The 23,555-nt window shown below is 44.7% G+C and overlaps 1 protein-coding gene across 1 annotated transcript; it reads right to left on the reverse strand.

Moving 5' to 3' along the window:
• Positions 1–14,407: 14,407 nt before the first annotated feature.
• On the reverse strand, positions 14,408–21,093 carry LOC102563934 (olfactory receptor 6C74). The gene is made up of 6 exons (XM_059731345.1): positions 21,024–21,093; positions 19,934–20,013; positions 19,209–19,388; positions 17,801–17,804; positions 15,651–16,562; positions 14,408–14,511 (listed from the first exon to the last, which is right to left on the reverse strand). Exons 1-6 carry the CDS (start codon positions 21,091–21,093, stop codon positions 14,408–14,410), a joined length of 1,350 nt encoding a protein of 449 aa, XP_059587328.1.
• Positions 21,094–23,555: the final 2,462 nt, after the last annotated feature.

A 23,555-nucleotide genomic window follows, 5' to 3' on the forward strand; every position in this document is an offset into this window, starting at 1 on the left:
ACTCAGACATTTGGGGAGGAGGGAGACTGTTGGTGGATTATGATAGGACCCCGAGCTTCCCTGCACTAGTGTAACTCTTACTACAAAACAAAACCCTTGCAGTAATTATGAGAAATGGCAATTTCTTCAGGTCATAAACACTTGAAGCATCACCCCTTAAGCCTCAATCACAGCATGTGATGGTGGAAAGAAGAAATACAGGGAACACTAAACAAGCAATAGAGAATCTCCACACATGCCCCTTCTCCCAGATGTTACCAAATGAAAATGTTCTCATTAAGTGTGTGGATCAGTGCCTCGCTACAGAACAAAACCACTTAGATGGCTTTGCTCAAACAAATACCCCTCCTCCCTTTATCAGGTACTCCTTTACAAGTGTTGTGATATGGAAGTTCTTTCTCCCCCATTAGCTGTGACCCCAGAGACCAGTTAGCAACCAAGATTTCCTGGAGATTTTTGCAGTAAAGTAAATTAAAGCCGCTGTGATTTCCCCTTCAGAATGCTTGGGAAACAGGCAAGACTTTTAAAAACTTTTTTCTCCCCTTACTATTTCAGAAAACATTTCCCAAATTTTTTTTCTGAGTAAGGCGAATGGGATTGTTCATTAATTTGCCTGAATGATCTGGGTTTCAGACCTGGCTCTCTCACTGGGTTGCTCAGTGACAGCCTCTTCTGTCTCCATGTCCAACTTCTACAGACTTGAGTTCAGTCACAAAAGTGCTCTCTATCCTCCTTCATGGTTGCCTTCTCATCCTCATCTAGAGAAACTCTCTGCTGGGAGGAATACAACATACAGGAAAGTCCTGCTTGCCATCTGGGGATTGTAATTTTCAGGGTTGTGGCACCAGATGCATGCAGGCCTCACAATTAGAAGAGATCAACCACCAGCTCCACAATACATCTCTGCACATGGTTGTAGTTCATTTTGGCATCAACTTTTCTAGTGACTAAAGTTCTGACTTAGAGTTAATCCCTGACAGGAGACTGAGGGAAATGGGAATTGGGAGAAGATCCCTCAGTTTGGAAGCAGCTGGTTAGTAGGGCTGTGCGAAGCTTCAGGTGCTGATTCGACTTGGAGGAGGTCCCTTCCAGCCCTGATGTCTCTGAATCTATGAATCTATGAATACATCCTGTAGAATAAAGTTCCAAATCATTCACTTCAGCTGTACATAAGAAGGGCTCTGTGAAAATAAATATAGGAATATTTAAGCAAACATTCCCTTATACAACAGAGGAATATAAGCATGGGAAATGTGTCCAGGTATTGGTTACAAGCAATCTAGATCTGAAAACATGTCATGTTGATGGGGTTTCCAAAAGCTGAAGTGCCCTATAGCCATTGAATTTCTGTGGGCCCTTTCTTTTTTAGAAAGCTGAAATGTCACCAAGACCAGAAAAGTCAACAGGTGAGGCTCAATCAATATTCTGCTCTCCTCATAACAGGAGCACCCCTCTTTCCTTTCACAGTGCTACACCACAGAGAGGAAATTAAAAAGAAACACATCAGTTCTGGGAATAATCACATTGAGGACCCAGATGAGTCAGCTTCTAGAGATCTCAGGTCTTGAACCCAGCCCTCTAATAGATGCAGGTAAATGCATTTTCACCATGCTGCCACTGGAGACTTGACCAAAAAACAGCCCCAGCTCAGCCTTGATCTTCCTACGGGGGTGGGGGAAGTGTCCCAATAGAGGACCAGGTGACCTGGGTGGACCAATAGGAGGCCTGTGGCCTAATTGGAGGCCTATAAAACCCTTCTACATGGTGGAGAGTTTTCCCTCCGCTGTCAGGGTTGAGTAAAGTGTTGGTGGCTAAACCTAGTGGCTTGTCCCAGAAGATTTGCAATGTAATTAAAGGGTAGAAAACAATAAGGAGACTATGTAGGAGAAAAGGCAAGAATAATCTGAGATAATTGGGGTCAGCACAATGAGCATGGTCTTCTGTACAGGATAAGGGGAGAGAGTTGGGAGAATTTGGAGAAGTACTCTGGGGTGATCTTGTGACTATTTGGGGCACTCTTCATCACAGGCAATGCATGGGGGGGGGGGGGGGCACGTGTCCACCCTGACAGGGCCGCCACTGCTGTTGTCGCCGGCAGCACCTGTGGGAGCTTGTCAGCTCTGCCCCCATCGTTGACGCCGATGGTGGCACCTGCGGGAGCTTGCCAGCTCCGGCCCCACCACCAACACCGATGGTGGCACCTGCTGGTGCCCCCCCAGACTTGGGAGGCACCAGTCGCCCATGCTTTTCCCAAACAATGCTAGCTGAGATCTCAGACCATGTTGTGGACCAGGTGTGAGTGGGAGTTAATATTTGGTTGGCACATGAAACCTGACGAAAATGAAGACAAATTTAACCTAGATTAAATGAGTTATAAGGGAATCCATCGAAGGAGTTCAAAGAAGTAGTTCTGAACGCTAAGGTGACTTGAAGAGAAATTGTTGGCAGCAAAGACTACAGTACGGCCAAGCTTTCTCATTCAGTGCCACTGTAATTTTAAAATGTCCCCTTGTATAGTCAAAACCAACTATTTTTTTGGCATTTGACCTCACTAATGATTGGGTCAGCGGGTATCAATATTTTAGACTAAAGGGAACCCTCAGAAAATGTTAGTTCTTAGTTTTTACTCCTTTTTTGATGAAAGAAAATGAATAGACCAATTCTTCTGGGTCAGAGAACTCAGAAAGGCTGTGACAGGTCAGCATGTTTTTAACACTTGCCTATGAATGACTTGCCTATGATGCAGGCAGGAGATTAACCCCAGTGTCCTGTGTCCTGTTCTTTCCACTTAACTAAAATGCCATCTCTTACCAGGGCACCTTAATTCATCCACATTTCCTATAGACTTTCCCCCTCTTCCTATCAAAATAAATGAATCTACCAACAATTCCAAATTTTCCATGGTTAGCAATTACTGAGTGAACAATTAGGATTACATGTAAATGTTGTTCCTAATTCTCAAAAAGTGATCCAGATTAGACACACACATACATGCATTTCAGTGCTTTCAAAAACTCATAGGCACCTGAATTCATTTGGGGCTTACACTACATCTCACGAAGACTGCTCAGTGCCTAAGCTTATGCTTCTGAACATGCTCACATGCACTGTAGTCATCTACATTACTAAATACAGGGTAATCCAGAATGGAGCTGAGGGGATGTTTAGCTTTGATGTAAATCCCCAGGGAGGCCTAATCTGATGGGGTTGGGGTCATGACAGAGCACAGCACCTATGGCCACCATCTCTCCAAATGTGCTTTTGGAAATCATGTCCTCCTTTTTCCTGATCATGAGGGCTCTGCCAGTGAAGGTGGATTTCCATCTCTTGAGGCTGAGAAGCACTGTAGGACCCCAGGAACTGTATTGCCCTTTAGACTTCTTACATAAAGAAGACAATTTTAAGGCAGTTTCTAGAATCTATGTAGCAAAGAAGTCTCACAAAGTCCTCCCATTCCCTGAAGCTCACCAAAATTAGTTGGGAACAAACCTAATAAATCTAACCTAATAAACCCAGTTACACATTTGACTCTTTACAAGATGGGTAGCCAGGTGCATTAAAGGGCACCGATGAGGTATGAAATTAAAATCATGGAGAAATATGGTTTCAAAAGCAGATATTGGGAATGTGGACGAGTTTGGTAAAATCAGCAGAATGAGACCAGGAAAGAGAAACTGAGCAACTTAAAAAAACCAACTTTTTTAATGATGCAATGAGATGCTGACTCTCTCCTGGCTTCATAGTCTACCTCAACCATCCAATTCTCCATCCCTGTAAAGCAGGGTGGGCATTATTATATCCTTGAGGCCATATGGGGAATTTTGATGAACCATTGCAGGCCAGGTCAGCACCCTGTCCCTGGCCCTCCTGTCGCAACAACTTGCCAAAACTGCCTATGGGGCTGTGAGTGGCAGGGCGAGTAGTGGTTAGCAGAAGGAGAGGTGGGCAAAGCTGGGATCATGGGCCTGGGTCACAGGGCGGTGACAGCTCCGGGGGGTGTGGGAGTGTCTGCATGTGTGTGGGAGTGGGGTTGCCTGGGTGCTAGGTTCTGGGGGTTGCTCTGTGCTGTTGCACCCTATGCTCTTCTCCTTCTGTCTCCAAGGGCAGCTTATGCTCCTGATCTTGCCCCTGCCATGCCACACTCCTATTGGTGGGTGGGTGGGTGGGTGGGCAGGCATCTTCAGCCAGACAGCTCCTGCCCCAGTGTGTTGGATTCTGGCTCCAGCTCCTGGGAAGGCAGCCGAGAGCTGAAGCCAGAGCTCTGCCTGCTGAAGCAGGAACCACCCAGGTAAAGGTGCCCACCCACCAGGAGCAGTGCACCAGGGGCAAGATCAGGAACACCTGTGCCTCCACTGGCAGCTTCTGCCCCTGCCCCTGCTGTGCTGTGTCATGCCACTCCTGGCGGGCACATGGCTCCTGCCATTGCATATGGGGCTCTTGGTTCAGCTCCCAGCCACCATCCAGAAACTGGTTGCCTGGAGCGGTGCAGCATATGCAGCAGCAGCAACATCAGGAGCTGAAACTGCCACTGGGGCAGGAGGAGCAGAACGGCACCCATCTGCAGCCACACCAGAAGCTGCCCGCATTGGCCGGGGCCAGGCTTTGGGCGCCAGCAGGCACTCAGTGCAGGCTGACCCCATGCAGTGCATCATGGGGGCAGCATGGGCCGGACAGGCAAAAAAGCAGTGCCAGTGCTGGGACTTAAACCTGGAGATCCTGACTAAAGGGTCCTGTCCCTTCACTTAGGGTCAGACTGATTGTCCTATTTGGGGTCAGGAAGGCATTTTATCCCATGGTCAAATTGATAAGGCCTGTGGGAATGTTTGCCTTCCTCTGTAGTGGGGGCATGGCCATCTTCTTTAGACATCTCAAGTATTTTAAAACCTTTGCAGAAACAGGGCACTCGCTCCCAAGGTCCCCTTGCTTTACCTGTGGCAGATTAGAGCGTTATGTCCTGTGATTGTGTCGGGGATGACCATGTCGTTTTTCTAATAGGTTAGACAATGGATGTGTATAGGACAGTTTGGAAAGGCAGGATCCTTCTTCAGGGGTTGGACTACATGACCTGTAGGCATCTTTCCAGATACTACTTCTCTATGGTTTGATTATCTGAAGGAGTAAAAAAAAAAATGAAACAAACCATTTTATTGTGCAAAATCTGCCTTTGTTTAATGGAAGGTGGGTCATCAAACTGAGGAGAGAGAATGAAACTGGAGTTTATTTGAGAACCATCTCCTGAATTTGTAGGGATTGCATTGTGATGGAGTAACACCTCCATGTGCCTTCAGATTGCCTAAAACAATAGATTTGCTAGGAAGCTAAATATCCCATTTGTTCCACGCCTATTAAGTTTGGATTTTTTTTTACATAGGTTCCTAGGAAATCTCCTGACTCTCTGAATCAGTTAGTCTCTGAGGTGCCACCTTACCCTAATTTCTGCCTGATTGTCTTGTTTATGTGCTTGTGTCTGGTTGTCTAGGAAAGATTTTATCATTTTTCCATATTATTTAAAGGGAGGGGGCAAGGGGTGGGGTGGGGACAATACTTTTTGTTGCACATAACAATAGAAAACATACTACCTTCGTTCACATGACATTTCCAAGTTAAGGAAAAGGCTTTCATTAATGTCTTTATTCTTTCTTGTTTAGGAGTAACTGCTGAACCATACAACAGTGACAGAGTTCATGCTCCTGAGCTTAACCAATGGTAGTCAACTGGAGATGGTCCTGTTTGTGGTTCTTCTCATCATCTTCCTCTTGATCCTGCTGGGAAACCTTTCCATCATTGCCATGACCCTGGTTGTCCACTGTCTCCAAACCCCATGTACTACTTCCTCCAGATTTTCTCCCTTCTGGATATTGGCTTCATGTCCATTTTCATCCCCAAGACTCTCTACAGCCACCTCATGGAAAAGAAAGCTATTTCTCTCCCTGTTGTTTTATCCAATTATTGTCTTTCTACTTGGGCTCCTGTATATTTTTACACTTAGCCTAGATGTCTTTTCACCACTATGTGGCCAGCTGTTGCCCCTTGCATTCTCTCACCATCATGAATAGCAGGTGTTGTGTGCAGCTGGTGCTGGGATACTGGGTGGGGAGTTTTCTCTTGATTTTTTACTCCTACTCTTATGACTGTCTTGGTGCTGTTCTGTCCCCCCAAAGTCATAAACCACTTCTAATACTCATAATAGAGCTCCTTTGTTCCAGCTCTCCTGCACTGAGGCACTTCTCACTGAAATCATGATTTTGACTGCACTCATATTCACCATGGTTGGCACTTTCACAGTGACCAGTGTGTCATATGCTTGCATCATTTCTACCATTGCACAGATCCCATCTTTCATGCGTAGGAAGAAAGCCTTTTATATTTGTTCCCCTCACCTCATGGTAGTCTCATTATTGTATGGCAGAGCCATTTTCAGATGCATCCACCTGGGTCAGAGGGGCACTGAAGATGCCAGGAAGATTATTTCCATTCTCTATACATTTGTGACTTAGGGTTTGAACCCCTACATTTACATCCTCAGGAATAAGCAAGTGAAACAGGTTTGAAGAGATCTCTGTGGCAGGGTCTGTTCTCAGTTGTTGCAGCTGTTATGGAGTGCAAAGTAGGTGCACAATATCCACAGACATTGACTGACTCCATTCTAGAGTTGTCCATGCATTCAGTGGGACATAAGCAACCTGGAGGACTGAATTTGTTTCTAAGTCTCTAGGTTCATAGTCACAGATAAGGAAATCAAAAGGAATCCTTTTATCTTTCATACAAGCTTTTTATGAAAGCTGTGTTTTACTGCCTAACACAATAATCCCTTTGCTGAGCCCAATATCTCATGTTTAACTGAAGTATACCTTCATGAATACCATCCAATCTTGATTCAGAGGCCACAAAAATAGCAAACATACATGTTGCTTTGGTTATTGTTTTGTTTTTTTTTCACAAGACTTCATTCTCTTCTACATTAGAAATGTTTTCCTTTTTTCTAATTTGAATTTTCTTTTGTTGTTAATTTTATTGGGGTTTTTTGTCACTTTTATTTATGACGGTATATTTTTCCCCGTCCTCCTCCTGATAGTCACCAATGTTGGTATGGGGGTAGTAAAAACACGAATAGTTTGCAAAGTATTTAGATAGCTGAACTAGATCACTACCACATCATACAATGCATGATGCTACACACTTAGAGACAGTCCTAGCCTCACAGCTCTTTTCTGCCCTGCAGCAGAGGAAGGCCTTGAATTGAAACCTGCAATTTAAGTTTGTTCTTTTTAGACCTTCTGCACAGGTTGTATGCAGTTCATGGTCACACGTTATTGGGGCTGTGAGGTAGTGCAGGGTGTAGTTGGTAGTGCAGGGTGTAGCCTATAATCAGGACTCACAGAAATACCTTTAACTTTGTCATTTTTTTGCAGAATTGGATGAAAACAGCAGGGGCAACAGACCCTTCTGAGGGTATTGTCTGCCAAGTTTGAAGGAGATAGATACAGGCGTTATTGTGAAAGTGTCCATCAAACTGTTGAAAGCAAAACTCATGTTGTGTGTTTATGTTAAGGCAGAGCAAGGTGAAAGCAGCAGGGATGGTAGCCCCTTCTGAGGGTATGAAGCCTTCCAGGTTTTAAGGAGATAGGTGCAGGGGCTTTTGTGAAATTACAGCTCAAACTGTTCAAAGCAAAACTTGTGTCACTTGTGTGTATTAATTCGGTTTCTGGTTATAGCCATGTTGGTCTAACGAACAGGCAGGCAAGGTTCTTTGAGTAGATCTGATATCTTTTATTAGACTAGTTGAATGGCTTGAGAAATATATCTTGGGAAGCTTTCAGGTTTAAAAACCCTTTGTCAGGCTGAGGAAGCACCTGCAGTTGGTGTGTGTGCTCTTCCTGGATGGAAGGAATAGTAAAGAAGCCAGAGGCTGGGCTGCAGGCAAGAAAGCCAGTCAGTGAAAATGTGGCAAGCAAGGGGGGCTGATTTCCTCAGCATTGAGAAGCAGTTTCTGCTCAGCTGCTGCTGCTGAGCCCTGACTGGTGAGCCCAGAGCTGGTGTGGGGCCCAGACTAGAAGCTGTGGCAGGGAACAAACTGGTGATCACCATGAGGGAAAAGCAGCCACTTCCCCTCCCCAAGGCCGGCACCCCATGCTTCAGCCACTTGGAGCACTTGCCAGCCCCTGAAGCTATGGAAGCTAGGAAAGCATGAGCTGTGGGATCAGGAGGTGAGTGAATAAGAGGGTGCCTGACTCAACTGAAGGTTAGGAGCATGTGTACTGGGGTCTAATCCCCGCACTGTGCCTCTATGTCTCCTGGCATTGAATTAAAAAATAAATAAATAAATAACAAAGCTGATAGAAATACTGCAGAGAAGTAGGACTGAAAGCCAGGACTCAAGAGTTCCTCCCAGCTGATTTCCTAGAGCACTACATTATAATCTAAGACTCACTTTTTTTTCTTCCACTCCAGACATGATGGTTTTCCAAAACTTGATTGCAGAGACCTTCCGCTTCAGAGCTTACTCTTCTACAACCTGATGGTTAGGTTTCTTGGCAGGGATATGAAGGTGTTGGTCATAATCTACACAAGCTGAACGTGTAGTGTCAAGGGAACAGATCTCACTCCAAACTTTAGTAAGGGAAGTAGAACTAACGCAGGTAAATATAGGGGTGAGGGACAATTGCACAGATTTTAGCCCCCCCCCCCCCCTTTCAGGAAACCCAGGTATCAAATTTAGAGCCCACGCTGCAAATATGCAGTGTGGAAACATTGTTTCATTTTCAGCATGCCTGTTTCAGTGTCTCAAACTGGTTTGAGATGCTGCAACAGGCACATGCACATTCATCTGGATGCGCACTTAGAGTCTGTGGAAAACCACTTACATAGCCATTCATCATTCGTGGGGGTGAACTGTTTTTATACTGTGCCATTTTTGGTGGTTTTTTGTCTTTTTTTTTTCCTTCAAAGAGGTGCATAGAAGGTATCATAACCAGCAGGACAAGTATACTTTAAGCCTAGAACTACTTGTTTTAGAAAGAAACCATGATAATAATAATACTAACAAAAAGAATTAATTTTGGTTCCTTGCTGCTGCTGTTGCATGTTGATACCCTTGAAATGTAGAAAATGTCATCGTTCAAAAGCTAAAAGAATCTAAAAGAATCTTTTGCAGCTCTTACTGCTCTAAGCTAAATAAAAGTAGTTACCAATACATAGAGGCCTAGTCTTTTTCTATCTAGAAAACATCATAGAATCTAGGGCCTTTTTGTCCAGAACATATTTGTCCCACTCAGGAAAGAGTTTCCCCCTTCCAGTTAAGGAAGACAGAAATTACCCTAAACATCAGCCCGTTGGACAAGTAGAGCTGAGAGCTGCCTTCATCCCTTCAGTTTTGCTGGGCCTTGGGCAGAGAAGAGTGAAAGAGTCCTGAGTTCATCAGGAAAACATGAAAGAATGAGTCTGGTGCTGCATCCCACTAAGGTAGAAAACCTTGGTCTCTGCTTTCAAAGAGTATTTTGCATTAAAGACTCACTACATGCATCTACATGTCACCCTATGTCTTCCAAAATGAAGTACTAAAGCACAGCTCAGAAACAACGGTGCCATGGGGTGATGTGTTTATGCACCCACTGAGTAAAACCTTGGGTAGCAGGTAGGGCTGTGTGAAACGGCACTGTACCATTCAGCCTTGAGTTTTAATGGAGATGGAAAAGTGTTTCGTCTCAAATTTCATTTCGAGGTGAAACAGCTGTTCCGTTTCGTTCCATCAAAACAGAAAGGTTGTTTTGCTGCTGATTTGAATTTTGCTGGGGATGGGGAATCAGACCAGCTGGGCTGACATCCCATCCCCAGTGCTAGATTGCCCAGCGGGGCTGATCCCCGACCCCTGCACTTCATCGTGCCGGGGGGAGGTAGCCCAGCGGGGCTGCTTCCCCAACCCCCTCACTTCATCATGCCAGGGGTGGGAGGCAACACAGCAGGGCTGCTTTCTCAACCCGCATGCTTCATCGCACTGGGGGTGGGAGGCAACCCAGCGGAGTTGCTTCCCTGACCCCCATGCTTCATCAAGCCAGCACCACTGGGTTGCCTGCTGCCCCCGTAATGATCAAGCATGGGGGTCAGGGGACCAGCCCCTCTGGGTTGCTTCCCACCCCCAGTGCGATGAAGCATGCGGGTTGAGAAAGCAGCCCTGCTGTGTTGCCTCCCACCCCTGGCATGATGAAGTGTGTGTGTGTGTGGGGGAGGGGGGTGTCAGGGAAGCAACCCCACTGGGTTGCCTCCCACCCCCTGTGCGATGAAGTGTGGGGGTTGGGAAAGCAGCTCCGCTGGGCTGCCTCCCGCCCCTGGTGCAATCAAGTGAGGGGGTTGGGGAAGCAGCCCAGCCAGGCTGTCTCCCACCCCTGAGGCGATCTAGCATGGGGCACCAGGAAGCAGACCCACTGGGATGCCTCCTGCCCCCTGCCGGATCTTGCACTGGAGATAAAAAGTCAGGCCAGTTGGACTGATTTCCCATCCCCAGCCTATGGCTGAAACGTTTTGACTTTCTAAATGTTTCAATAAGCCTTGTTTTGTTTTGAGGCTATTTTGAGAGCCTTGGTTTCATTCTGATTTTGGTGCTTCAACCTTGAAATTGGTCGAAACAGTGTCAGAATGAAACAGCTGGCAAAATTTCCTAGTAGCAGGATCCAAAATCAAAAGCTCCCTCTTGCTAATGGCTACTCCCATTGCAATGAACCATGGTATCAGGGAGCCTTTTATTTCCCCCCTTCCTGGGCCCATGTTGCCATCCTCTCTGATGAAAAGGGCCATATGAAGTAAACAAGTAAGAAGGGAAGCAGGGACAGAGAAGGTATCAATCTGCCACAAAACACAGAAGAACTCTGTTCCAAAATACTCAAATAAGAAGGGTATTTAAAATATCACTTTCCCTCCAACATTGGGGATGTGTACCAGTGACTGACACAGTAAAGCCAAACCCAATCTGGCTTTCAAACCCCTACCACAGGTGCTTGTAGTAAAGTACCTACAAAGAAACAAGGCTGAGTGTTAGCACTTGACCCTCCTGAAAAGCTGAGACAATATGGAGGAAATGAGAGCAACCCGCACTTCATTATGCAATAGCTACATGAGAATGACTAAGTGATGGATCATAAAAAACAGGAGTCTGGTATATCCTCCATCTCTTGATGCTCTTGCATGAAAACTGGATGTATTTATGGGAGAAGCCCTTTCACAAGGCAAAAATATTTTGGTACAGTACTGGAGTAACTGGCACATATTAGATGGTCTGTATTATACAAGAACTCAGAATAAAGGATGTCATGTTTTTCTTACCATAATGTCTATGAATATATGGAACTGGCTATACAGATTCCAATACTTCTCAATAAAGAAGATAACTCAAGTCCCATATGCATCTGATGGACAATTTTCCATGGTGGCAGTGACAGTTCAGGTGGACTTCAGGTGAGGTTTTGAGCGGCACATGCTGCCCCCGCATGCACCGCTCTGCTTTTTTTGCATGGGGTTTTTTGAGCCTTTGACATCCAGGGGTAAAAAAAAAAAAGCCCCCACGCTACACCTGTTACTCTGTGGGGTCAGGACAACTCTCAGGATCTCAATATTGTGCTGGTAGACAGGACAGCGTGGTGTACAATTGCACAGGCACACACTCAAAAATCAATTAGGTGCATACACACACTCTAGGTGCATGCATCCCTACCAGGTGTGCACACACACACACACACACACACACACACACACACACTACCAATTCAGGCACATACACGTCCAGAATTACCGGCTTAGGCAAATGCACCCCTATCACTAATTCAAGCACCTACACACACTATACAGACCAAAAGAAATTGGACCAGAATCAGTTGTGGCCTGCCTTGAGAGGGTTGAGAGGAGGGCCACCTGCTTGGTTGGAGGGCAACAGGGCAGGCCCTATGAGGAGAGGCTGAGGGACCTGAACCTGTCCAGCCTCAGAAAGCGGAGGCTGAGGGGGGATTTGGTGGCTGCCTACAAACTCATTAGGGAAGATCAGTAGCACATAGAAAGGACCCTATTCCTCTCAGCAGCACCTGGGGTGATGAGGAAGAATGGCCAGAAGCTGCTGGAGAATAGGTTCAGGTTAGAGATTAGGAGGCACTATTTCACTGTCAGGGTGGCTAGGATCTGAAACCAACTTCCTAGGGAAGTGGTCCTCGCTCCTACCGTGGGTAAATTCAAAAAGAAGTTGGACGAACACCTGTCTGGGGTTGTGTGATCCCAGCATGTGCTCCTGCCAGAGGCAGGGGGTCAAACTAGATGTTCTGTTCAGGTCTCTTCTGACCCCAAACTTCTATGAAACTATGAAATTACCAATACCTGCACACCCAATACACATACACGGATCACTAATTCATATATCATGCACACAGTGACATACATGTATAACAATTCACATACATACCACTTACCTACACATACACACAGTTGAGTTCCTAACTTGGGTGTTGTGGTGTGTATGTATGTACGTGCTTGGTGTACTTGGGATACCTTGGAGAAGGTTAAGGTAAGAGAGAGAGTGAAATTGTAGGGGGTGAAAGTTCCCAGGACCGGGATTAGAAACAGTAGACTAGAGAGAGCCGGGCTGAGGAGCTGATGCTTGGGGTTACTTTAGGTTACTGCTGGTGGAGACTGAGATGAAATTTGCCAGTGCCAGGGTTAGAACCGGCAGGCTGGAGGGAAGTTGGGGTAATTTAAGGTTAATTGAAAGCAGAAAGCTGGCAGAGCAAGGGAGCAATGCCAGGGAGAAGCCCGGAGGCTAGAGCTAAAGCAAAGAGGCTACAGGGGTGCTGAGAGGTACGTAGGGAGAGGAAAACTGGGAGTGGGGCTGAGGTGGAGGGACTGGAGAACACAGAGAGAGAGCGTGAAAGAGAAGGCAGAGAGAAAGGGATTGGGTAGAGGTGGCAGGAGGCAAAAGGTGGCGGAAGCGAGGCTGAGAGCCTGCAGAAAAGGGGCAGAGGCAGCAAAAAGTGGTGGGAACAGGGCTAAGAGCCAAGAGGGAGAGAGACAGAGACCAGAATTTGAGATAGGGAAGGGACCAGGGCTCAGTAAAACACAACCCAACTCAGGGTTACAAATGACAGGGGTTTTATTGAAAAGGGGAGATGACGACACAATATTTTCTTGATTCTTTTGCCACACACACACAGATACACACACAGACAATGGCAGCAGGGGTTAAAGAGGCTTGGTGCAGGGGCTGAAGTACAGGAGGAGAGAGATAGAGTCCAAATTGGAGGAGGAAATATGCAGGTGATATCTACCTATCCCAGGCTGAAAGTGGGTCCTCGGTGGCCAGTCGGGGTCTCCTTCAGCTCAGTGTTGTCCAGAGGGGGGTCACTGGCAGGGCCTCTGGGGTGGATAGGCAGTGTGACGTGGAGCTGGTCTGGTCCAGATGGAAATGGAGTTCCTAAGGAGTCAGTCTTCACTACCCCTTTTTATGGGGCAGACTACTTCTGATCTCATATGGGGAGGGTCTGTCCAGGCAAGGTCAGTCCTGTTCCAAAGGGTTCTGGATGTACTTATTGAGCATGTGTAGCCTTGGCACAATGGTGAGTTGCCTCATCTTTTGTTTCTTGAATGCTGAGGGTGGTTCCAATGGCTGGGTCGTTGGTCCAGGTATTGGTGTTGATGGTTCAGTCATTCAGAAGGAGCTATTTTTAGACCCACTGCCATTGTCTCTCAAGCACCCTCATTCATCCCCATTCATTCAGGAACCAAGTTACATAGGAAGGGTAGTATGAGTCATTGGTTACACAACCGGGCCTGGGGACTGGATGGAAGCTTGACATTACAAGATGGAAACTTGACATGACTTATGCTAACTTACATATATAGGTCTAAAACAGTAATCACACAATATAAAAGCAGTAAAAAAAAAAAAAAAAATCAATACAAAACATAATAATTGTCACTTATAAAACAGTGACTATCTATATCAAAATAGCAGGGCACTTATTTGCAAAGAGGGGAGAGAAAAATAAAACTTACTACCTAAAATAAAATGTTAAAGCTTATCCTACATCTTAGCTTACTTATACTTATCTATAGGGAATAGAGAGGGAGAGAAAAAGTCAGAAATGATTGGGGAAGGGGAGGGAATGCATTTTAAAAGAAAAAAAAAAAGAAAAACTGTGGGTTTTGCTACACCCCTTGCAGTGTGGAGAACAGTGAAGGTGCAGTATGTGACATTGTAGATGTGTCTGCGGCCCCACATACTGCATGGCCACACTTGTCTGGACGCAGTCAGAGAATCTGAAACCTTTTGGGATTTGGAAAGCAGAATTAGCTAAATCAGTTTATGGATCATGGCAATAACTCATCGCCCAGTCTTAAAGGAACGTGCTATAAACCCGAAGTGAAGTGGCTGCAGCTAGTGATGGAAAATAGGAATCTCCACATTTAGCTTAGCACTCTGAAACCTTTTTATTGGTTGTCTTGGATTCTTTGTATTCTTTTTCCTACTGTTCTTAACATCTGAAAAGGAAACACAGAGTAAAATATCCATATAGATAGATATTAAAATAGTCACAGATAAAGATATTCTGCATATCTGTCAGTACATCCAAGATAAAGACCACATCATTTTTAGAGAGGTCTCAATGGGCTAACCAGCTAAGGACTAGTAAATTTCCGAAGTAGAGCTTTCCTTTAATGTGATGCCTACTAAAAAGTCAATGAAAAGTCCTTCAACTCTATGTTTTAAGATAGATTCTATTTATGCATAAATAATTAGGCTGACATGAATTGGGCGAACAACATAAAAATAAATATACAGGCATTGAATTGGTAATAAGAAAAAGGTGAATCAGAAAGAAATTACACAGATGAGTTTCAGAGACCCAGACAGACAAAACTCATTCAGTTTCAGTGGGACTTGGACACTCTATTCTTGTAGCTTCTCATTGAAGCTGGCAAAGAAAACCCAACAAGGTTTTGTCCACAACAAATTGATCTTATGCAGTCTGATATCCTTCGTTGATAAGGTGACAGGTTTTGTGAATGCAGAGAGAATAGTGGTTGTTGCTTTCCCATGCCAAATCCAGAAGCTTTTGTGTGTCCAGACAGAATTATAGAAACCATGTGTCTGATACCAATGTCAGTGCTTTCTCAGACTAGCAACTGTTGAGTCTCATGCAAAAAAAAATGTTTCCTTCTCCTCTTTTCAGTCAAATACACTGGGAAAACTTTCCGAACAGGTCAGCAGTGATTGGCAAAGCTCTGAAAGCCAATTATGAATGCACTTTTAAAGAAAGGGAATGGGAACTAAAATAAAGAGTGTTGAAATCTTGACCCTATTACAGTAAGTGGTGAATTTCTCAGTGACCTCAAGTTCCTTTTGGGAAGATATGCTTTAATCATACATGAATAACTTGGTAAGTTATTCTGAGCACACTTCTATAACCTGTATTACACAGAAGGTGACACTAAAAGTTCTCCTGCTGCCTTTTGAGTTTGTAAAATTAATAATCTAGGTCTATTGAAATTTTATCCTGTGCACCACTGCCTCACATTCAAGCAGCATACAAGTGGGAGGAATCCAATGATTATATATGTCCAGAGTATTCATGCCTTGGAATTTACAATAGCATTAGACCATTTAGAAAAGGCCTTACCTCTGAGGGCCTCTCTGACTTGCTTATTCCTGAGAGCATAGATGTAGGGGTTGAACAGCTGGGTCACCACTGAATAGAGGAAAGAAATATTTTTGTCAAAATCTCTCCCACCCCGCTGAGAGGGCCGGACATATCTGATGATGGAAGCGCTGTAAAATATGACAACCACTATGAGGTGAGCAGAGCAGGTGGAGAAAGCTTTCTTCTGGCTCGATGAAGAAGGGATGCGCATGATGGTGGCAATGATGCGGCCATAGGAAACAACAGACACTGATAAAGTTCCAAGTACAATAATGATAGCTGCAAAAAATACCATGAGTTCAATGAGGTGTGTGTCTGTGCAGGAGAGCTGGAGCAATGGGGCTATGTCACAGTAGAAGTGGTTTATGAGGTTGGGCCCACAGAACGGCAACAAGACAATCATGACTGTGGGAGGAAAGAGGATGAAGAACCCCACTGCCCAACAGCACAGCACCAGCTGAACACAGCGCCTGCTGTTCATGATGGTGGCATAATGCAGTGGGTGGCAGATAGCCATGTAACGGTCAAGAGACATTAGAGCCAAATGGAAATATGTAGAGGAGCCAAAGCAGTAGAGCAACAATAATTGCATGAAACAGCTGGGGAGGGAAATACCTTTTCTTGACATCAGGAGGCTGTAGAGAGTCCTGGGCATGAAGGTAGAGGTGAAGCAGATCTCCAGTAGAGAGAAATTCCGGAGGAAGAAGTACATCGGGGTTTGAAGCTGACAGTCAACCAGAGTGATCGTGATGACAGTGAGGTTTCCGAACAAGATAAAGAGGAAGACAATGAGGAGAACTACAAAAAGGAGAATCTCTAAATGGCGGTCGCTGGTCAGACCCAAGAGGATGAACTCCACTACGGTTGTATGGTTCATTGCTTCTGCCTCCCCTTAAGAGAAAAAACACAACTGAAACCAGTTAGACAGCACAGATACCTTGTGAAAACAAGATATAAGGACACAGTGTATGAGTACTGATTGTTAAGATAATTGGACTCAACATCCTAATGAAGTTTGGTCTACATAGCTGCTATGGATATGGTGAAGAGACAGATCAGGGCAGCTGGAACCACAGGCATGGATCAGGACAGATACATAAATGATATATCAATGGAAGGAGAGAAATTGTATGCAGCCAAAGGAAAGAAAGGGCAAAAAGGATCTTAAGTTTTCCTATGATTACACATGAATGGAGCCAGTTTAAATAGTATGTATCAAGACACTGTTGGACATGACTTTTTTCTTCTGTGCTCCCTCTGTTCTATTACATTTCACCTTCCTCTTAGGCACTTTATCTAACAGCCCTGAATAACTACACGGCCGGAATAATTTTCCTAGTTCTCAGTGCAAATTGAGACAACAACACAGAAACTTCTATTACATTCATGTTGTATGAATGTGCTAAAGTGAATGTTTTAATGTCGTGGCAGCTTAGTTAGACATTTATGGCTTATCAGGAAGAAAAATCAATTGAAACAAATGTAGAAATACTATTAGAATATGGCCCAGCTTATCAAAAAGTATGAGGATGATAACAGTAAACTTGAGTGTGAGGGGTGCTTAACAAACACATTTGGAAGTCATCGTTTTCTTTTCTGGCACACCTAGAAGGAAGTGCATCATGCAAAGGGAATAACTAGCCAGACAGAGAGAGAAAAAATACAATGCAGAAACAATTTATGCTCTCACTAATTTTATCCTGATTTTCTACCAGCCCCAGAACAGAACTGGGGAAGTTTGGATTGCAGCTGCCAGCTAGTTTCCCTACCTATTTTGCCCTCTCCTTCTGCATCCTACCTCAAAAGCAGTCACTATATCATTGTTGTCTGTATTGTTAGGCTGTAATTATGAGGTTTCTATTTTCCCAAAGTCCTTGCAAATTTGGAAGTTTTATTTTCCCTCACACATTGTGGCTTCATATTCTGCTTGCTGTTCAGTGCACAAGACTTCCTGTGAGCTGAAGCAAAGCATATTTGAAAGCTAGGCTTTACATACTCAGACTTATCGACTCATATCTTTTTCTCAGCTGAGGTAAAGCAACTCAAAGTCAATACTGATGCTACTAAAGTTTCCAGCTCTAGTTTCAGATCACTGCTGGTAATAATCAAGCCCATAGGATGGTACTTACCGATCTGGAGATGTGGACAGTGGACGATGCAAACACTTATTAGGGCAAACAGAACGCAGAAAAATGTAGGTGGTTTCCCTCAGCAAATAAATCCTCCTTGGTAAAGGTCCTGTTTATAAGAATTGTAATATACAGTGCCTCCTTCACATTGTCTCTGTCCCTGGAGAGCAATTAGGTTAACAGAGTTTGCAGAAGGCTTTCTAAACAAAGCAAAATAAAGCTCAATCCCTTGACTTTTCCCCCACAAGAAGACAGGACTAATTTTTTGCTACATGGGTTTTGAAATCTCTTGCCAAAACTTTCCTCCTTAAGCAAGGTCAATTGGATAGCTCACTGGAATGCAACCCAGATGTCCCTGAGATTTATTCCTGTCTCTCTCCTTCGACTCCTTGTTGCCCTTCTTTCAGTGGCCTGATTCCCCTAACTGTAAAATGGGGATCATGGTACTGACCTGCTGTGAGGGTCTTTCTTTATGGCAGGGAGGGTGCGTCAGTAGGTTTTCAGGATGACAGATGGGGGTGCAGGGTCTGAATCAGCACTGCCTTATGCCTCTGACTTCTGGAATATGGTAGTGGAAGAGGAGCAGGGTATGGAAAAATCTGGATGTGCCATGTTCACCCACCCCCTCTGCATCCCTTCTCCGCCATGACACTAAGCTAGGTGACAAACCAGTAGTGCACTCCAGTAAATAACAGTTCATGTGTTCCAGTCTTAAAATCTGAACCTAGACAGATGTTTGAAAAAAGGTATCATGACCATTTTTGAGTGTTAGGGATTTTATTTCCTGGTGGAGGGTTGAAGGGACCAAAGTGACACAGCTCAAACAGTTTATTGATTAATTTTATAATGACAAGAACCAGTTAGCAAGACCTAGAATGATACTTCACCAGTCCCAGAGAGAGCTCTGTTGTGATGTATGCAACAAAATAATGGAATGGAACAACCACTCACTATATGGCTTTACGTGAATCAATATTAATACCAAATGTCTTTACCATAGCTTTTACTATCATTTTATCATGTATTTTATTATAATTTATTTTTTCATAACTTGTACTGGTTATCTTAGAGCTTATACATCCTTTCATCTGTTTTCTTTAGAAACCCAAACTGGAAACATGCTTCAAACTTTTAATTCTTTTTTTTTTTTTACTTTCAAAGCATCGGGACCCCATACTTATCTTAAGGGTCTCAACAGCACAATTATAAAAGTAGCTATAGTAAACTTATGATAAAGTGGAGCTCAGCATAATTATAAAGCATTTTGAAAATATAGTTCATCACTCTTCCTTTGTCCTGCGAGAGGCATTTTGGGAAGAGGACAGTCGGTCATTTTGGAACTCACTCACACAGAAAGATGTGCCTCCTGAGCTCTCCTACCCTCTGGGTGTATAAGTTGGTAACTTACCTGAAATTTAGCTAGTATATTAGGGATATGTAGTTTAGCTGCATATTCAAAGGGTCCTTGAACCCCTTCTGTTTTGCTTAAGGTGCTTCCTCTAAAATCTCTTTGCTCTATATCCATCCCATTCTCGCTCTCCCTGAACAATAAAAGGCTACCTGCATGCAGTGAGCTGGCTGCGGATTCCTGTGGGGAGAGGGGTCAGACAGCTGTTATAGCTTCCTTGGCTCAACTAGCTAAGGTGGGTGTGGATTTTTACTGTTCTTCTGTAGAGGAAGCTACTTTTGAATGCGGCAAGCTAACAGAAGCACCCCAAGATACCGCAATGGGGCTAAGCACCCCCAAGGTCTACAGGGTCTGTGTAGCCCAGGCTGCACAGAGCCCTAACAAAGACCAAAGCCCGGGTGGTGGCAAAGGTTACCCCAGGCTTGCGGGTGTGCTCCTGGAAGAGGGTTGGCTGGATGGAGGCACCCCAGGGGAGGCAACTGAAGTGTGGTTTCTGGTTGGGCACAGTGATGCAGGTGGCTTAGCACAGGACCACCCCCTATTGGCCCACCACATTGCCTACTCTGAGCTACCTCAAAGATTTACCTATACAGGAACCACCATTGCCTCTCCAACAGAATTGATGTTGGCACATAAGAATGAATCTCACTACAAACAAAAATGTCCTTTGTATTTACTGAAGATGCCCCAAATAGCCATGTGTCTGGCACAAATTCTACTCTTACCCTCAAGTCACACAATAGTGTCTCAAGGAGAGCTTGGCTTTTTTTAGTCTTCTCTTCAGTCACTTTATTGGAGAACTTTTCTGAAAAGAGAGAGGATGAAAAAAACCATGTAGGCATGTCGAAAGTCAGGCTTTAATAGGAAATTCAAGGGATCTAATCAGCAAGGATGAAATGCCAGGCCCACTGAATTCAAAAGAAAACCCCGCATTGACTACAACTCCTGATGATCAGGCCAGTTTCTGTTCCATCTCTTCATGTAACCTACACCCCATCACAGAGAACAACAAAGTTTTGCGTGGAGTTCGTTGCTCTCTTTATTTGCTGTGTCCAGTTCAACTGAGAAAATGCTTTGCTGAAGAGATCTCTTTTAGATTATTTTACTTGCTTGTTTCAGTAATGTAGGGGTTGAACAACTGGGTCATCACAGAATAAAGGGAACTGTTTTGTTAAAATCTCTTCACAGCCCTCTGTCCTGGCCAGATGTCTCTGAAAATAGCACTGCAGTACAGTATTGTGACCATGATGAGGTGAGCAGAGCAGGTGGAAAAGCCCTTATTGCCTGAAGAAGAGGGGATGCAAAGGATAATGGTAATGATGCTTCAGTAGAAAGCAGTGGTCAACCAAGATGACAGTGACAATGATTGAGGTTTCTAGGCAGGATCAAGAGGAAAATGAAGAGGAGAACCATGAACAGGATGGTCTCTAAATGGCTATCATTGGTGAGGAACAAAGGGATGAACTCCATCACTCCTTCTGGCCCAACTTCTGGAAAAAACAATCACTAAAAAATATATGTTTTTAATTGGATATACCAGGAAAATTAGTAAAACCAAATTAACAATAAATAAATCTGCTGCCTTCTTAACTTGTGTGTTGCCAACCATATGTAGAGACTTTAAAAAAAAAAAGGAAAATTAAAAATAAGCACATGAACCAGATGAGATGTGAAGGGGCAATGGACAGAAAGGCAGAAAGGGTGCATCCAGACAAGCGCACATGTGCCTGTTAAGGTGTCTTAAAGCAGTTTGAGATGTCACAAACAGGCATAGTGGGAAATGCATATTTGCAGTGCAAGCTCTAAGTTTGATACCTGGGAATCCAGATATCAAAAAGAAACCCATGGAGAAAAAGTAGGACACGGCATAGTCCAGGAACACCATGGTCTCTATGGTTGCCCTCTTTTCTTACTGCCCCAGCACCATGCTGGGCAAATAGAAGTGGGGAAGGCTGTGGTGTGACCCGGACCCAGGTACCGTCCCTGGTAGGTAAGGTCGTGGGGGCGGGGGGAATTTTGTACGAGGAGACTGTGGGTGTGTTGGGGGGCTGTGGGTGTGGGGGTTGTGTTGGGGTGAGGGCTGCTTCTTGGGAGGGGTGGGTCCCCCACAGGGTGCACAGCCCCTCTCCCACAGCAGCAGCAGCTGTTGGGTGCTCAGGACCCACTGCTGACAGAGGCCCTGGGCTGTGGAACGGCCCCGGCCACCTCAGCCCCAGCACTGCCTGTGCTGCATGTCACGACCCAGCCCAGGCTCTGCACCTTTGGGCAGCATCGGGCTGGTCTGGCTATCAGTCAGGGTCCTGGCTATACTCAGAAGGGCTACACATCAGGCCAAGCTGGGTTCTGCCTCCCAGGGACCCAGTGACGACCCGATACAGAACTCCATTTATCACTTGGAGCCAGCCCTATTCTCATATGAACAGCCTGCCCTGCAATGTGTTAGGCCCATTCCCGGGCCCAATGGCACCACCCTGTCTTTGTTCTAAGACCTCACTAGTCTCTGGGTCTTGTCTCTGGGCCTCTCTCTGTTTTTTAACACTCATTTGGGGCAAAGTCGATTGGCTCAGAGCGATGTAATCCACTAGGGCTACTGGAACACCTGCTGGGGGTAAACCAAGTACCTCTGCTACACAATCAGTAATGCTGTCTTCTAAAGAGTTTCTGAGCCCTCCTAGGTCACAGTCCAGGCACTGGGAGAGGGCATCTGCATTTCATCGCTCAGCTCTATAGCACAGACTAAACTGGTAATCTGATAGGGCTGCCACCCACCGATGTCCGGTGGCATCTAGTTTGGCACTGGTTAGGATTTAGGTGAGGGGATTGTTGTCTGTCCACAAAGTGAATTTTGTCCCATAAAAACAGTCTTTGAATTTTTCAGTAATTGCCCACTTTAGGGCTAGAAATTTCAGCTTGTGAACTGGATACCTCATTTCACCAGGTGTGAGGCTCCAACTGGCAAACACAATAGGCCTTTTGGTTCCCTTATGCTCTTGATAAAGTACTGCCCCCAGACCTTCAAGACTGGCATCGATGTGTAACACATAGGGATTAGCCAGATCAGTGTAGGCTACCACAGGCACTCAGTCAAGCTGTATCGTCAGGGTTTAGCAAGCCTTCTCTCACTGTTCAGTCCAATGACACCCAAACAGGTCCAATGGATGGTGCAGAACTGCTGTGGAGGGGAGTGCCACCTCAGGTCGGGGGGGTTTTGCCAAGACGCTGGTGTCTCCCTGTCTGGTAGCCTTGTGTTAGTTCATTTAGCAGCCTTGCTTATACAGCATAATCTTGGACAAATCACTAAGAGTAACCAGTAAAACCAAGGAACCTTTTGAGATATCGGTAGTTCTGGGGCCGTGGCCATTTCATCACTACCTGTATCTTGTCAGGGTCAGTGCTTATTCCTTCTTGGGAAACTACATAGCCCACATACGTAACAGAGGTTTAGTAAAATTTACATTTGTCCAGTGCCAGCTTGAGCCTCGCAGTTTCTAGTCTGTCTAGAACTTTTACCAGTTTTCCTCATGCTCTTCAAGGGTTTTGCCAAACACCATAATATCATCTAAATAAACAAGAACTTGTGTCATGTTCATATCTCCCACCACACTCCCCATCAACTGTTGGAAAGTGCATGTCCTTTTTTTAAAAAAGACATGCATAAAAAGCATCATAACTAGTAGGACAAACATACTTTAAGCCTAGAACTACTTGTTTTACAAAGAAACCATGATAATAATAATAAGAAGAGGAATAGTTAATAATATTGATTTCCTTGCTGCTGCTGTTGCATGGTGATAGCCTTGAAATGTAGACAATTTCAGCAATCAAAAGCTGAAAAATTATAATAGGAACATTTTGCAATTGTTACTGCTCTAATCTGAACAAGATTAGTTACCGATACATAAAAACCTAGTCTTTTTCTGTCCACTAAATGTCTTAGAACCTAGGGTCTTCTTGTCCAGAACATATTTGTCCCACTCAGGAAAGAGATTCCCCTTTCCAGTTAAGGAAGCATAGACATTACCCTAAATATCAGCCCATTAGACAAGTAGAGCTGAGAGCCGCCTTCATCCCTTGAGTTTTGCTGGGCCTTGGGCAGAGAAGAGTGAACGAGTCTTGAGTTGAGCAGGAAAACATGAAAGAATGAGTCTCGTTCTGTGGCCCAATGAGGTGGAAAACCTTCGCCTCTTCTCCCAAAGAGTGTTTTGCATTAAAGAATCACTGGGCATGTCTACACATTACCCTATATCATCTAAAAGGAAATACTAAGGCACAATGAAGTAACAGCATTGCCATAGGATAATGTGTAGATGCTCCCACTGAGTAAAAACCTTCAATACCAGGGGCAAG

Source organism: Alligator mississippiensis, chromosome 7 (genome assembly GCF_030867095.1).
Source record: "Alligator mississippiensis isolate rAllMis1 chromosome 7, rAllMis1, whole genome shotgun sequence".
Classification (NCBI taxonomy): Eukaryota; Metazoa; Chordata; order Crocodylia; family Alligatoridae; genus Alligator; species Alligator mississippiensis.

Bases quoted from the DNA above. Each gene is read 5' to 3' on its own strand.
- LOC102563934 (XM_059731345.1), bottom strand. From the start codon at position 21,093: ATGGTGTTCCTGGACTATGCCGTGTCCTACTTTTTCTCCATGGGTTTC. The intron at 20,014-21,023 runs GTATCAAACTTA...CTCTCTTTTCAG, and splicing joins TTTGATATCTGGATTCCCAG to AAAAGTTCTCCAATAAAGTG. The intron at 14,512-15,650 runs GTAAGGCCTTTT...TTTCCTTTTCAG, and splicing joins AGTCAGAGAGGCCCTCAGAG to ATGTTAAGAACAGTAGGAAA.